At 37.6% G+C, this 17,791-nt stretch overlaps 1 protein-coding gene across 1 annotated transcript in view; it reads right to left on the reverse strand.

Moving 5' to 3' along the window:
• Window positions 1–1,960: 1,960 nt before the first annotated feature.
• edaradd (EDAR-associated death domain) overlaps window positions 1,961–17,791 on the reverse strand; it is a 49,954-nt gene continuing 34,123 nt past the window's right edge. The window contains exons 4-6 of the mRNA XM_072916542.1: window positions 7,182–7,249; window positions 6,114–6,162; window positions 1,961–2,936 (exon numbers count right to left, since the gene is read on the reverse strand). Of these exons, the coding sequence (XP_072772643.1) occupies window positions 2,545–2,936; window positions 6,114–6,162; window positions 7,182–7,249 (509 nt within the window). The 3' untranslated portion in view covers window positions 1,961–2,544. The remainder of the gene's footprint in view (window positions 2,937–6,113; window positions 6,163–7,181; window positions 7,250–17,791) is intronic.

Genomic DNA, 17,791 nt, shown 5'->3' on the forward strand with positions numbered 1-17,791 from the left:
TTAATTTTGAAGATTAAACCATGCTCCTACCTGCAAGTCCTGTCCGGAGTGATCCGTTTGCATCTCGGGGGAACAAACCTTGCAGAAAGCTGCGACCCCCCCGCCGTGACACTGCCGTCCTTTTTAGAGTGTAATATAGTTGGCTATTGTTATTTAAAAGCATATTTACAAGTACAGTGTTGTTTGTTGTGAAATACTGGAAGGCCATAGAACACTGCTGTTCTTTTTAGAATATATAATTAAAAAATTACCCAATCTTGATCATGGGATCGTGTCGGGGCCGATATTTCCTTTTATAACTGATGGGTCGACAATGTATCCATCATATGCAACATCCAATAAATGTGGCAAAGCATGCATGTGATTACTTGAGAATTATTTGTTTTGAAGTGTATTTCTGGTCTCGTCACCCTCCATCCTCCGGGCACGAGGGCGACACGGCAGTGCGGCTGGATTAAAAGAGACGTCGGAGACGCTTTGCTGAACGAAAAGTTGCTTTATTACAAGCGAGCGTCATTATTCAGGTCTGCAGTACCTGGAGGAACTCTGAAGCCAAACCATCTCTTTTTATATTCCTCCTTCCTGCCTCTGGGTGTGTGTGCTAAGTCAGGAGAGCACATTCTGACCATAAAAGGAGATGTTTGTGTGTAAGTGTCTGGAAAACAACTGCTTTAAGTCATTTTACCATGAATTGATTAACGTGGACCCCGACTTAAACAAGTTGGAAAACTTATTCGGGTGTTACCATTTAGTGGTCAATTGTACGGAATATGTACTGTACTGTGCAATCTACTAATAAAAGTTTTAATCAATGAATCAATCAACTTAAATGTTGGCGTTGAGCTACACAGGTAGTCTATTCTCAAGGATATGGTTATCACTTTTGCATTACGAAGTCCCTATTAAAGGGGAACATTATCACAATTTCAGAATGGTTAAAACCATTAAAAATCAGTTCCCAGTGGCTTATTATATTTTTCGAAGTTTTTTTCAAAATTTTACCCATCACGCAATATCCCTAAAAAAAGCTTCAAAGTGCCTGATTTTAACCATCGTTATATACACCCGTCCATTTTCCTGTGACGTCACATAGTGAAGCCAACACAAACAAACATGGCGGAAAAACAGCAAGCTATAGCGACATTAGCTCGGATTCAGACTCGGATTTCAGCGGCTTAAGCGATTCAACAGATTACGAATGTATTGAAACGGATGGTTGTAGTGTGGAGGCAGGTAGCGAAAACGAAATTGAAGAAGAAACCATATCGGTTTGAACCATATGCAAGCGAAACCGACGAAAACGACACGACAGCCAGCGACACGGGAGAAAGCGAGGATGAATTTGGCGATCGCCTTCTAACCAACGATTGGTATGTGTTTGTTTGGCATTAAAGGAAACTAACAACTATGAACTAGGTTTACAGCATATGAAATACATTTGGCAACAACATGCACTTTGAGAGTGCAGACAGCCCAATTTTCATCAATTAATATATTCTGTAGACATACCCTCATGTCAGCAGGCCAGGGAAGCTAGGGTCGATATTCTTCTCTTGATCATCTCGGGACGGTGTGAGCCAAGACATCCAGGGGGGTTTAGCTCGCTCGTCTGCGGGAACAAACTGCCGCCATTGCTTGCCGTGCTACCGAGGTCCTTTGTCCCTGAATTGCTCACACACTCCGGCAGATTCAATGGGGGTCTGGCGGCAGATTTCTTTGACTTTATCGTTGGAAATGCATCTGCTTTGAGTGTCGCAGGATATCCACACATTCTTGCCATCTCTGTCGTAGCATAGCTTTCGTCGGTAAAGTGTGCGGAACAAACGTCCAATTTCTTGCCACTTTCGCATCTTTGGGCCACTGGTGCAACTTGAATCCGTCCCTGTTCGTGTTGTTACACCCTCCGACAACACACCGACGAGGTATGATGTCTCCAAGGTACGGAAAACAGTCGAAAAAACGGAAAATAACAGAGCTGATTTGACTCGGTGTTTGTAATGTGTTTGAGAAAATGGCGGATTGCTTCCTGATGTGACGTCACAACGTGACGTCATCGCTCCGAGAGCGAATATTAGAAAGGCGTTTAATTCGCCAAAATTCACCCATTTAGAGTTCAGAAATCGGTTAAAAAAATATATGGTCTTTTTTCTGCAACATCAAGGTATATATTGACGCTTACATAGGTCTGGTGATAATGTTCCCCTTTAAAGCCTCTTTTCCTACGAGAAGTGATCCAATCCACCTGCGAATATCAAACTAAGGGGCCTTATCTTATTATGTGCTCAAACTGAAATACCACTGTTTACTTAAACTTAGTGGTTTGCCTTCTCCAGGCTGGATATAAATCTTCACCATTAGCAAAATATGATATAAGTTAATTAATTCACTTCAGTTTCACTGACAAAACTTCAAGTAATCAAACCAAACTCAAGTATCTTTTTGTTAGTTTTTAGTGTGGATCATACCGCTGACGAGAGATAAGGGAGACCAATGAAGCTGAGTCTTGTATCTTCCACAGAAGATGTTTGAGTTGTTGGATGTGTGTTAGTTGGCGTGTTGCCAGCGTGACGGCCAAACGCTCTCCATCCAGCTCTGCAACAATCGCAGCACGTCGATGCGCTTATAAATGCGGCACAGTTCTGTGAGCTCTGCCACTGGTTTCTGGTTGTACCGTAGGAGGAACTCCTGGGTGGGGCTGTGGGACAGAGAACCTTGTGTCCGGTGCTCCAGCAGGGCAAGTTCATCGTAGCTCATCCCCCAACGACTCGCAAAGTTCTTCCAGTTTTTCACGGTGCAGTGATACGGATCCAGTTTCAGCCTCAGTATGTCCAGAAGATCTTTGTCATTCATGAGGTCGCTGATCTTCGGAGGAGGCGCAGGCTGGCAGCACTTCTCACAGGCGTTGTTCAGCTGGAATTGTCCTTCTTTGGCATCGTCTTGTCAGCGCAGACATGCAAAAGAAGACATAATGAACTCAGGAGAAAGAAGAACACACAATGATCAAATGAACATTTGACTCAGACTGTATCCATACGAACGCCGTTTTTAATATTACCGTATTTTTCGGACTATAAGTCGCAGTTTTTTTCATAGTTTGGCCGGGCTCCAGTGCGATTTATATATGTTTTTTCCTTCTTTATTATGCATTTTCGGCAGGTGCGACTTATACTCCGGTGCGACGTATACTCCAAAAAATACGGTACATATTTTTCTTTGGACATATGGCACAGGATAGACGGGCAAGTTCTTACCGACCAAGACTCAGCTGTCTACCTGCACCTACTTTGAGAACAAAAATGTACAGATTCTGGACAGGGAGGACGGATGCTACGAAAGAGGAGTGAGGGAAGCCATCTATGTCAAGGTTGAAAAACCATCCCTGAACAGAGGAGGTGGTCTGCGACACCACCTCTTTTATTTACGTTTATTTAATATTTAGAATGTATTAAAAAAAAAATCCATCTGTCGTCATGTGTTTCATAATGATTGTGAACGATAGGCAAAATTCCAAAACAGGTGCAGTTTCCCTATAAGGACAACGAATGATAATTAAGGATTTTCAACCTATTGTGTTTCATGTGATATTGTGTATGTGTCATGTCTGGGATCATGTTTTGTTTAAGTTACGTTCTGCTTGGTTTTTGGACTCTTTTTAGTTCCTGCTTTGTCACTCCCTTGTCTTGTTTCCATGGTTACCCATTAGTTTCACCTGTTCCACGTTTGGACTCATTGTGCACTCTTGTTTGTTTTGTCACCATAGCAACCCATTAGTTTTCACCTGTCCTCACGACTCACGCACCTGTCTCTAATCATGTCTTCACTATTTAAGCCCGTAGTTGCCAGGCAATTAGCCTGGCGACATCACACTCTCGATATACCCCTGACACTCTTGATACCATCCTTCATGCTGCTCTTTGCTTCCGCAAGTAAGTTGTGTTTATTTATGCCACAGTTAGTGTCTTTTGTTTTGCCATGTTCATAGATATGCATAGTCCAAGTTTTTGTTCCCTGCGTTAAGTTTGGTGCCTCCACTGTGAGCGCCTTTTGTTTGTTCCTTTTTTGAGTGTTAAAATTTAAATATGTATTTACCTTCACGCTAGTGATGGGTTGATGAGGCGTCATGAAGCGTTTCGACACATTGCAAAACTGTATTGATACTGTGTCGATACTGTGTCACTAAATACTGACATCTGCTGGACATTAAAAATCCCTACAGGCAACCTGATTTTATGACCCAGTATATACAATAATATAAACCAAGTCATTGTATTTCATTTAGGATTATTTCATATCTTCATTTAAATACAAATATATTTTTATCTTTTTTAGATACAGTCAATAAATAATGTCAACATGTATCATAACATGGAAATCTAAGAGAACGTGTTGTGAATGAGGATGCTTGCGGACCGGGATTTTTTATTTTTTATTTTATTTTTTTTTACACATTTTTATTTTTAAAAAAAACGTTTTTCCAACGTATTAAATTTTAGACGATTTCTCTTCTTAGTTATTAATTAAATTCTCCGGCCGTAGAAAAGACCTGCTCACAGGGCACAGAGGAGGCGTCAGTGCGACACAGTTTGCGTATCGGTCACGTGACCGAAACAGCTCATGATCGGTCACGTGACTTTCTAAAAGCGGTACGCGCACCGACAGGGTTTTGCTCTATGAGGTCGACGCATGCGCCGATGCATCGGTGTTGCCGGACCCATCACTACTTCACGCCATGTCCGGTCCAAATCTTTTGCACCATGGGAAAACAAACCATGCCAAAGTCCAAGTCCTGACAGTATGATTCTGAAGTGTTAAACTGTAGTGGCGTTTGCCTGCTAGTTTATTTAGTGACCCGCTCAAAAGAGAAGAGCTGGTGAGCTGCATTGAAGTTTGTCTTGTTGTAAATTAGGGCTGCGGGATAAACCCAAAATATATATCGTGATAGACACGTTATCTGTAGCAATTAAAAAACGCGTTCAATAATTTTTTTTCTTTGTCTGAAGAAACCGTAAGTGCGAAGCAAGGTTGGTTGCACAAACAAAGGCGTTCGCTTTCTGTAATTGAGCAATGCAGGATGTGATCGGTGATCAGTGGGAGTGACACGCTAATAGCCAATCAGGTAACAGTATTAACTATCAGGTTTGGTTGCGCCATTTTCACACTTTGCACTATTTTCTTACACTTTATTAAGCATTTCTTACATATTCCTTATTTTTGCATCTCAATTTTAAGTGGTAATTGTTAAGTTTTCAATGCAATTTTACAATGTTGTTTACATTGAGTTTTTTCCATGCTTGTGTTGACATTTCTTTTCCTTTCTGCCTTGATAGCTGAGGGGATTATCCACTAGTACAGTGGTTCTCAACCTTTTATCAGTGATGTACCCCCTGTGAACATTGTTTTAATTCAAGTACCCCCTAATCAGAGCAAAGCATTTTTGGTTGAAAAAAAAGAGATAAAGAAGTAAAATACAGCACTATGTCATCAGTTTCTGATTTAGTAAATTGTATAACAGTGCAAAATATTGCTCATTTGTAGTGGTCTTTCTTGAACTATTTGGAAAAAAATATATAAAAATAACTAAAAAAAAATAAACAAGTGATTCAATTATAAATAAAGATTTCTTCACATAGAAGTAATCATCAACTTAAAGTGCCCTCTTTGCGGATTGTAATAGAGATCCATCTGGATTCATGAACTTAATTCTAAACATTTCTTCACAAAAAAATGAATCTTTAATATTAATATTTATGGAACATGTCCACAAAAAATCTAGCTGTCAACACTGAATATTGCATTGTAATGAATGGAATAGCCTACTTGATTTGATGTTCAGTTTATGAACTTACATTCATATTTTGTTGAAGTATTATTCAATAAATATATTTATAAAGGATTTTTGAATTGTTGCTATTTTTAGAATATTTAAAAAAAATCTCACGTACCCCTTGGCATACCTTCAAGTACCCCCAGGGGTACGCCTACCCCCATTTGAGAACCGCTGCCCTAGTAAATATCTATTTTGTGTACACAAAATATTATTTATTGTCTAAAGTTTAGGATGCTATTTTTATTTTTCTGAGTGAGCTTGGCTGCTAGCATCGTAAATAACATACCTGATGAAGTCAATGCTGGACAGGAACATTCTTCAACATTTTTGACTGGCTGTAACACAGAAAACACAGATAAATAGATTTTATAGAAATGTATTATTCACATGTGCTCCAACCAACATCGATCTTTTAAGAGTATGCATGATAGTTTAACTAAAACAACGTCCTAATGACAGTCACTTTTACTGTATCAAAATAATGCCCTGATCTCATCATTTCATTACAAAAAATATGTAAATAAACATGTTTGTTCTGAACATGAGCATATTTATTTTTATTCTTTCTCCACTCTCTTTGATTATGCAAAATGAAACACCATGAATATATATTCAAACAATTATTTCCCGGCAGGCACAAGACATTAAAACAACGTTAAAAACGTGTTGAATTAGGTCCTGACGTTGAACAACTCAAACATAACGTTGAAACAAAATGGTTTTTGGTGACGTTTAATCAATGTTGGGTTCTGACGTTAATGTGACCATTGAATTTCGGTCATTTCCCAACCAATATTCTACAACATAAACATAACTTTGAAACAAAATGCTTTTTGACGACGTTTATTCAATGCCAGGTTGTGACATTGATTTGACCATTGAAATTTGGTCATTTCCCAACCAACAAAGTAGATCCAACGTTGGACATCAACGTTGTCTTAATTTACAAATACAAGTATTTTGTAACGTTGTTTCAAAGTCAGTTTCAAAGGACATGTATGAATAATCAACATTGTATCAATGTTGTGTTCCTGTTGGGTTATTTGTTATCAATCAAAATGTATGTTTCTTGTTACTGCTGGTCACCAGTCACGTTAACTCGTGCATGTTCATTTCTGTCTGGAAAAACCCGAGCAACGACGTCACAGAGTATTATCGACAAATGAATTTGTTGGCGACAGTGACGATGAAACGTTATACCCCTGGGTACAACGTCACAGTCGTTACTGTACTATTGCATGAAGTGAAACTTGAGAGACGAGGTGAATGTAATAAGAGTTATGGTTTTACAGCCATTTAGTAGTACACATTTCAGAAAGGGTTTAGTGATAAGAAGAAGATCGATAACACTGACCTGACTAATTATGTTGGATGTGCTCAGGTATCCAGGAGGCATGGAGCTCAGGTGAAGAGTCACAGCATCTGATGGAAATATTTCAATGTTTAACACATAAGCTCACAATTGGGATTTGTGCATTTCTTCTAATATTCTACTTTCTACAACCGTGTGGCAATGCATTCTGGGAAGTGGGAAACGAGTTGTCACTGGACTACCCAGCATGTATTGCACTTCGTTAATACAGTTATAGTTACATGTTTATTCGTGCAAAGTTGTTTATTTAAGTACCGTATTTTTCGGACTATAAGTCGCAGTTTTTTTCATAGTTTAGCCGGGGGTGCAACTTATACTCAGGAGCGACTTATGTGTGAAATTAGTAACACATTACCGTAAAATATCAAATTATTCACGTAAGACTCTAGACGTATAAGATTTCATGGGATTTAGCGATTAGGAGTGACAGATTGTTTGGTAAACGTATAGCATGTTCTATATGTTATAGTTATTTGAATGACTCTTAACATAATATGTTACGTTAACATACCAGGCACGTTCTCAGTTGGTTATTTATGCGTCATATAACGTACACTTATTCAGCCTGTTGTTCACTATTTGTTATTTATTTTAAATTGCCTTTCAAATGTCTATTCTTGGTAATGGGTTTTATCAAATACATTTCCCCAAAAAATGTGACTTATACTCCAGTACGACTTATATATGTTTTTTTTCCTTCTTTATTATGCATTTTCAGCCGGTGCGACTTATACTCCGGAGCGACTTATACTCCGAAAAATACGGTAAATAGAATAGTAGTAGGTGATTTATGCAAGTGCTGTGCAAGATGAACAAAAATATATGCACAGATATAGGTAGTCTTATATGCCGATACCGATATATACGTATATATAAGGATATAGTATTTTTTTCCAAAATTATATTTATATATAAATGCTAATTTTGCTTATTTTTTGTCATTTTATTTATAAAACACATATTTCATATATATATATATATATATATATATATATATATATATATATATATATGTGTATGTGTGGGGAAAAAAAATCACAAGACTATTTCATCTCTACAGGCCTGTTTCATGAGGGGGGGTACCCTCAATCGTCAGGAGACGATTGAGGGTACCCCCCCTCATGAAACAGGCCTGTAGAGATGAAATAGTCTTGTGATTTTTTTTCCCCACACATACATATATTGCGCTCTACTACGGTATCGAGCACTATTTTTTGGATAACCTTATTAAGACACACATATATATATATATATATACACACACATATATATATATATATATATATATATATATATATATATATATATATATATATATATATATATATATATATATATATATATATATATATATATATATATATATACATATATATATATATATATATATATATATATATATATTGGAGAAAAAAAACACACCACTTGATGGCGGCATGTTTGCGAGTCCATGTCTGACGTTTCAATCCAAACAAGGGACTTTTTTTTCTGTTTTTGGCAACAATGACTCTTCGGTTTTGTTGGTTTAGCTTCCATCGTGGTCACCGTCAGTGCATTGTTGACATCCATAGTACTGCCGGCTGTTGCCGTACAGTTTTTTCAAGTTATGTAATACGTGTCCATGCACTAAATTAGTCCGATTTCTCAAATAGTTTGACTCTAACTAAGCCTCCTACAGCCCATGGAAACTCCTTAATCCAATCGTGTTCTGTTTTTGAAAAGTCGGACTAACACACCTGGATTATGCATTTGGAAACCAGATCTCTCGAGTGGGGTGTGTGCGTCTGGAGAAGATCCTTTGTATTGCGCATGCGCCAGTCTGAACCCGCGGGATACAACCCAGAAGCAGATACCATTCAGTAAAAACGTACCAACAATTGTCATGAAGAGGAGACTTCTTATTTGCTTCACAAACCAAAAGAACAGAACATTTTGAAGTGCATCGATGGTAGAAAAAAAGAAACTGATTTATTTAAGAAAGTAGCTAAGGAAATGTAAAATAAAATAAAATTCCCAAACAAAATTAGATGAAAGATTATAAAGCAGGTACATTAAAGGCAAATAATAAAGTGTACACAAACCTCTTCACGCTGCATTTGTGCACTCCACATTGATTAACTTTCCACACAACTGGCAAGATAGTCCAGAACAGTGCAAACTTCATCTGGAACAGTATCGATCAAGGCACCAACGGTCTTTTCCTTTGAATTTAAAACTCCTATCAATCCACAGAGCCTTATGAATGAACTCTAAGACATTCAAACATTTTATTTCCATGATTCTTTGTCTGAAAATGTCTTCGAAAAAAACTCTTCCGCCGGTCTGTCTTTGCTTCGGACCTGCATTCGTAGCACCATGTTCGTAACGCAATCTAAGATAATTTCTTGATGCTGTCTGCTACTTAAAATCAGCATAGCCCAGTGGTTCATAACCTTGTTGGAGGTACTGAACCTCACCAGTTTCATATGTGCATTCACCGAACCATTATTTGGTGAAAAATAAAATGTTTTTTTCTCAAATTCAAGACAAAGTTATATATTCTTTCACTGGTGCACAAAATGAATCGTGCATGAACATCATCGTGTTCAAAGAACAAAACCAACACAGTACATGAACTCACAACAAATTACACACCTGCAAATCAGATGGAAAATTCGAGGGAACATTGTTTGGGGATAATATCCATAATAAGTTTTTATTTACAAGATGAGTCGGGTGTGTCTTGACCTCCGCGGTGGAGGCTCTGCCGAACCCCTGAGGCCGACTCACCGAACCTCTAGGGTTCGACCGAACCCAGGTTAAGAACCACTGGCATAGCCATTAGAGACGAAATATTTGGAATCTGTGCCAATATTACAGCCGACATCACTTAAAACAAGTTGTAAGGATCCGCAAATCCTAGTGTGACGTCATAGGTCAACCGGAAAAGGTATTCATTTAACCACGCTAAAATGAAATAAGCGCCCCCCCAGTATACGGGAGGCATATGACCAATAGTCATATTAGAGATAGTGCATGAACACTTGGACTTCACACACAGGTGTAAAAATATAAAAAAACGTATTTGAGAAAACAGACTAATTTAGTGCATGGAAACGTAATGAGTTACCGCAACTACTGCAAAGTAGCAGCATTGTTTCAGTTACATTAACCGCAGCCCAGACTTAAAATCACATCATAAACAACAGAGAATTATATCTTACATTTGAAATGTGTATGTCCTACTAAGATATATGTTTATATTTTAATATTGCACAGCACCAGTTAATGCTATGTGTTAACTTATCATTTATGTGGTGCAATTGTTTGTTCTGTTAGTAAATTAGATGTTCCGTCAAATGACCGCCTTTCTGTTTCAACAACGTCGTAAAGCCAATTAATGGCCAATGAAAAAGCGTTTGCAGTGTCCCCGACTACAATTTCAACAACGCACTGCCTCCTCACTTCATCATTGCTTTGCTTGAGGTTACCTCGTCAGATTTGTGAAACTTGTAGACTCTCCCCGAGCCACTCAGAAAAGGGTGGTGAGTTACTGCTAACTCACGAGTGACTGATCAGGTCTGTTCATTTCATTCAAACAAGTAAATATATAAACATAAAATAAAATTTTAAATTAAATCGGGTTGGTAAGTCAGTTACCTCATTGATAGAGTAATTAGTTACTCAGCAAAGTAACTGTGACGTAATTTTTTTATTTCGTTATTTTCAATATTTCATTATTGTTTGATAACATCAACACCAGATTGTATATCTGATAGTATATATCTGTATCATGAATCAATTTAATTGAACCCCAACTTAAACAAGTTGAAAAACTTATTCGGGTGATACCATTTAGTGGTCAATTGTACGGAATATGTACTTCACTGTGCAACCTACTAATAAAAGTCTCAATCAATCAATCAATGATTGAAGAATAAAAACACTATATACGGTATTTTAGAATATTTGGCATTTGGCGGAACTCAGTAGATTGCAGTGTCATATGATATGCATAGAAGAATATATATATAAACAATGTGTATTCCGTAAAGTAACATTAAATATTGAAAGTACAAAACCCAATACGGTACCAAAAATGTAAACTTAAGTAAAAAGACATAAAGGAACATTTTGCCTTTAAAGGGGAACTGCAGTTTTTAAAAATGTATTTTGCTTATCGTTCACAATCATTATGAGAGGCAGGAAAATACGTCTTTTTGGGGGATTTTAAAGATGATAAAAAAAACGCTTGGAAGATGCGGCTAATGGGAGTAACCGTTGTAGCCTTCTACGCCCTCTAAAACCACTTCAAAATTTACAACAATATAACAATATTTATCGTATTTTTGTAATTTTAATCATTGCCTAAACTAATTCTTCGGCGCATTGATTTCCGTTTCCAAAGCAACGCACGTCTGACTTCTGGCATCAACCCCTTCCGGAATCAAAAACGCGAGTGTGTTCCAATCATGGCAGATTCAGCAACAAACAACGAAGACGATTTTTGGACAAATGAGGATTCACAACTTTGTCTTTTGTTGGAGCAGACGGAAGCCGTGAGAGTGAGGTGAGAAGTGAATCAAAGCTGCAAAATGTGGAACTTGGAGCGAAGCTATTTTGACATAAATGGAGTGCTTACTCATAATAAAGCGGAAACAACATCCAGCTGGACCAAACAGACAACTGTCCATTGCGGGAGTCACACTTTATTTTGATCATGAATGATACAAACATGACATAGACCAGGGCCGGCCCGTGGCATAGGCCGTATAGGCAAATGCTAAGGGCGCCGTCCATCAGGGGGCGCCACGCAAGTGCCACAAATGTTGGAGAGAAAAAAAAAAAAAGAGAAAAGAAGTTGGTACTATTATTTCTAAATACAAAAAATAATCCCACGTTAATTAAAATACAAAGTAAAGCCTATTTAATAGAAATATTATTTGTATTTGTTACAACATTCCCCCCCCCCCCCCCCCACGGTGCGCCCCCTCCCTTCCCGTATCATGACTCTTTTTGGACGTCACCACATCAAAAAATCAACACAAGATGCCAAAACGGCCAAAACTGTGAGGTGCCCAGGAAAGAAAAAAGAGAAAAGAAGGGGAGGAGAAACGAGAAAAGACAGAGGTAGCAAGTAGGTAACGTTAGCCTACATGAAATTATTTGTCTGTTACAGAATGTGATAGTAACCTGGCTTTTTAGCATTAAGCTAATGTTACATGAGTCGGCAATTGCTAATCAATAAATAGCTAGTTCTGTTTTAACGTCGGGTTAATATTGTGGAGGGGGCTAAATTGTTATGGAAAATAATAATGTAACGTTAGGTAATTACAGTACTCCCACCTACATTCCTCTGGGACATTTGTATTAGATATTTTAAGCAGGTGTTTTTTGTTTACATTGTTATTGCCTTCTGGTTAGCTAATGTTTGCCCTGCAGGTAATAGTCACTTTTCCACCCCTTTATATATTAGGTATAGTTGTAAGTAAAAAAAAAAGGTCAAAGACAAAGCTATTCGGTTTCTTGTGAGTATATACACTTCACTGCCGATGTGGGGGGGGCGCCACCTAAAATCTTGCCTAGGGCGCCAGATTGGTTAGGGCCGGGCCTGACATAGACAGCATATTATGTCGAGCTAGCTGTGTACAAACAAAACATAAAATGTCGGCTAATACTTTACAGATACTGTAATATGATTGTTCATGTATTTCAGTCAGTACAGATTGGTGTCTTATCGCATTGCGTTGTGTATTACAAAGTCAAACGCGCTTCCTGTTATCATAGAAGCTAGCTTATCTCTTGCCGTAGTTAGCTTCTACAGCTGATACCGTAGCATGTGTTACTACTATAGAAAAATAGTTCCTCAGTGTTCGTTCTTACAATAACAATGCCGCTACAGCTTGGTTATGATCCAGGTTACGGAATATTAATAAAGTATTAGTGACAGTTTTTGAATGCATTTTTAAAGTTATTTAGAGGCAGAATCGATTGCTCCCATTAGCTGCATTTTTATATGTGAGGAAGTGAAAAAAAAAACGCTTTCTTGTCTATCATAATGATTGTGAACAATAGGCAAAATTCCAAAAAAGTGCAATTCCCCTTTAAATACAGTCATTTTCTGCACCTGTATATCACAATACAGCCTGAAAGAACTTTGGATAAAACGGTTAGCAAGTTTTGGGCAAATAAATGACATGCATTTAAATAAAACGTTTAAATACGTCCCTGAATGATATTCTGACAGTTCAGTTCAGTTCAGTTTAAGTTTATTTCAAACATGCATACGATACGATGGAATGCATCACATATTTCCAGTTGTTTCATTACAGCACGACCGAATAGGAGTAGGAAGATGCACATCTTATTTAATCCTACTCCTTTTCGTATCATAGCATTTCTTTACCATTTATATATACATATGTAAATTACATTTTTTCTTTAAGGTTATATTTCTCTTCTTTTGTTGAAAATAATTGTTGAACATTCTTGGGTAGCAGGTTATAGTTTGCTTTGTACATAATTTTAGCTGTTTGCAAATGCACCAAATCTTTGAATTTCAATAATTGTGATTCAATAAATAAAGGGTTTGTATGTTCTCTTTATCCAACATTATGTACTGTTCTAATTTATCTTTTTTGTAACACTGTTAGTGAATAAAATTGCATTTGTGGACAAATATTGTGGTCTTTTCTTAAGCTTATTTTAATAATGCAAGCGAGTAATTTTGCCTATTGTTCACAATCATTAAATCAACAAATTGATTTTTTTTTTTTTTACAGCATTCTTAATATTAAATAAACGTAAATAAAAGTCTTACAGTGGAGCCAATAGGAACTCCATTATTCTGCCCATAAAATCCAATAAAAAACATTCAAAAAGCGCCAACAATACTCCATTTACATTTTGTGACATCAATATTAACCAAGTATTCGTGATACTGTTATTATAAGCGCTAACGCAGACAAACTATTTATAGCGGCGCCGTGAACACTTCCGTGTGTCCCTATGTTTACATCATCGAGTGGACTGCTTCCTCGCTTCCCTGCTCCTTGTAAGTTTATTGTAGATCATAAATCATGACTCTCACCTGGACAGAAGAAGTCTGAATAGGTATTCAGACAAGTTGGTAGACTTTGACAGCCGTTTATGACCTGAAACTGGCGAGGACGACACTAAAAGATCCTTGCACCCCCGCCCACCCACCCTGTTTCTTTGTGAAGATTATGAGACATTTTTCATCTAAATGGAAATATATGAACATCCCAGCAGTCACCTTCCTAATGACAGCAGACCTTATACAGTAAGTGATGTTTTATTATGTTTGTTTTTCTCAAACTCTGCAGTGAGTAATAATCAGTGATGAAGGAAAAAGAAAGCAGTTGTTGTGATGCGTTTTTTAAATTAATGGAGACCAAAATATGTAAATATTAAATGTTATTATAAATGTTCCCACTACTACATTACATTAGGGCTGCAACTAACGATTAATTTGATAATCGATTAATCTGTCGATTTCTATACTTTCCAGTATTTTATTGAAAAAAAACAGCATACTGGCACCATACTTATTTTGATTATTGTTTCTCAGCTGTTTGAACGTGTTGCAGTTTATAAATAAAGGTTTATTAAAAAAAATAAAAAATAAAAAAAATAAAAAAATATTGCCTATGCGCATGCGCATAGCATAGATCCAACGAAACTAAATTAATCGTCAACTATTTTTATAATCGATTTAATCGATTAGTTGTTGCAGCCCTACATTACATGTATACTTACAGCATGTATATAAAACCTCAACGGAGGTATTTGGATGTTTTTAAGGGCTTTACAGGCGGAAGTGTGCGGCTCCCATAGGCTCCATTGTAAGCGGACTTTTGATCGCATTTATTCAATATTTAGAATGCTTAAAAAAATAAACCTCCATCGTCATGTCTTTCATAATGATTGCTTGCCCCCCCCAAAAAAAACATCACAATTTACATGTAAAATGCCTATTAAATGGAAAAAATATTTAACATTTACATAATAAATATTGTATAACAACAATGCAATAGACTGTATTACAAATAACTGCAGTAGTTTTATGAAGTAATGTAATAATTATGTATAACATTTACCTCTTCCAGCAGACTGATTTTAAAATCCTGTCTGTTTTTATTGGCATCTCGTCAGTTACTGTAGAGGGGAGGCGAGAGCGTTTACAATGTCCATAACTTTTGCTACCAGGTAGCAGTGAATAACGGAGTTGAAAAAGCAGATATTCCGAGTTATGACATCTCCCGCAATCAGAGACTACATTCACACTGCAGGGTAGGATGTCCAGTTCGTTTTTTTTTGTGGTCAAATCCGATCTTTTTATAGTCGTTCACATTACAAAAAAAATTTAATTTCTCATGTGAACGCACACTGACCCGCAGTTTTAATGGAAGTAAACATGACTCTAATTCTAGTAGGTCTCAGTGCTGGCAAATTTGTGACAATTTCAAGGATGTTGTGCATTCAGAGTCAACATTTTCTCAACGGAATTATAGCCATTAAGAAGATTAAGAAAAAGCGCAATTTTTTTTGGCCTTTTGCAGTTTCTGGGACATTTGCTACGACGTCTGCTCGAAAGAGCATTTTGGCGAGCAGTCGGAGACATGAGTGGTGGAACATTGACGTGAGTTCATAAAACATATCATTTTTGCTCATTTGTCAACCATTTATTTTGAAACTGTCTACTAGTGAAACATTTTAGGATGCTTACTTTCTGATGACGTATTGGTCAGATGAACGAGACCAGAGCGTTTAGATTAGAGTCGCATCACATACATATCCAATTCATATCCACAGATAAAAAAGGTCTGGGTCGGATTTGAAAATATCTGATACAAGTCACTAGGGGTGTGCATCTCTACCAAAAATGGCGATTTGATATGAATCTCGATACATGGGTTACGATACGATTCACTAACAATACTTTTTAAACATTACGATTTGATACGATTCCATGCCATTTGATGAAAATGGAAGTTTTGCGTGGTGAAAAGAAGATTACATGTATCATGTCAGAACGATGTCATGTGTTTATTTTTTAAATAGACAAATACAAAACAGGTGGTGCCTGCATAATCCATAAACTCAAAGAAAATAATATATGTGAACAAAATACTTTTAGAAAAGCTACCAGGTATTTACTGTTGTTTGCTAAGGTAGCAACAATTAAATACAGAGAAAAGCAAGCTGTGCATCGAGTCGAGGCATTATAACACCACAGTAACACAAGTGCAAGATACAATTAAGTGCCACCACGTAAACTAAACAGCAGTTTCGGTGTAGAAGTTGTGAAAATGAGATAGAGACGTCCAATCCTCAACGTGTCATCCCGGACGAAGCCCCCAAATTGTTGCGTGTGACCAGTCTTCCTCTCAGGGAATAAAACACACTGGTCAATCCTAAATTCTTTAAGATGACATTTATGTTGAGTAAGGAGGACCACCGAGACAGAATAGTACTTGGCCAAGTTTTACTAAAGCTTTAGGAGACCAGCCCTTACAACGCAACAATAGCATCAGCACGAAGAGGTCTAAATCCAAACAAAAAGAGTCAGTTTATGTAGCACAAAAACCGCCCCTCTCGCCCAGAAAGGAGCACAGCTAAGGCCTTGAAAACAGATAACAACTTGCCAAAACAGCTCTATTAGCCGACCAACAGGAGCCCTTAAAACAAAACAAAGAGTTTACTAGCGGACATAAAATAAAAGCACAGAGATTACGAGAAGACACACTAAATAACTAAATTCTAACGGATTTAAACATGACTATGGATTAAAAAAGAACACTTAAAAATATCTCATTCTTACAAAGCTCAAATACTTTATTTATTTATATACAATTTTTAATGAATTAAAAAAAATATATCCGTCGTCACGTCTTTCATAATGATTGTGAACAATAGGCAACATTTCAAAAAAGTGCAGTTCTCCTTTAAGTGGCGTTCAATTGAAACTGTATAACTCTTGTTAGCGTGCGAGACTTTTAGGGACTTTAGGATGAATCGTTGTGTTACAAACTTTTGTGTGGTGTTGCTTCTTATTTATAATTTTTCCAAGCTGATTTGTTATGTGTATGCAGCGGCACCTGAACCGAATGTGACAGCGTGTCATAATTACGACGATCAGCTGGATAAAAAAAATGACCGATATCAGTATCATTAGTCCAGAATCGGCAGCACGGTGGAAGAGGGGTTAGTGCGTTTGCCTCACAATACGAAGGTGCTGAGTAGTCTGGGGTTCAATCCCAGGCTCGGGATCTTTCTGTGTGGAGTTTGCATGTTCTCCCCGTGACTGCGTGGGTTCCCTCCGGGTACTCCGGCTTCCTCCCACCTCCAAAGACATGCACCTGGGGATAAGTTGATTGGCAACACTAAATTGGTCCTAGTGTGTGAGTGTGAGTGTGAATGTTGTCTGTCTATCTGTGTTGGCCCTGTGATGAGGTGGCGACTTGTCCAGGGTGTACCCCGCCTTCCGCCCGATTGTAGCTGAGATAGGCTCCAGCGCCCCCCGCGACCCCGAAGGGAATAAGCGATAGAAAATGGATGGATGGGATGGAGTATCAGTAGTCCAGAATCGG

This window comes from Nerophis lumbriciformis, linkage group LG02, assembly GCF_033978685.3.
Source record: "Nerophis lumbriciformis linkage group LG02, RoL_Nlum_v2.1, whole genome shotgun sequence".
NCBI classification, from domain to species: Eukaryota; Metazoa; Chordata; class Actinopteri; order Syngnathiformes; family Syngnathidae; genus Nerophis; species Nerophis lumbriciformis.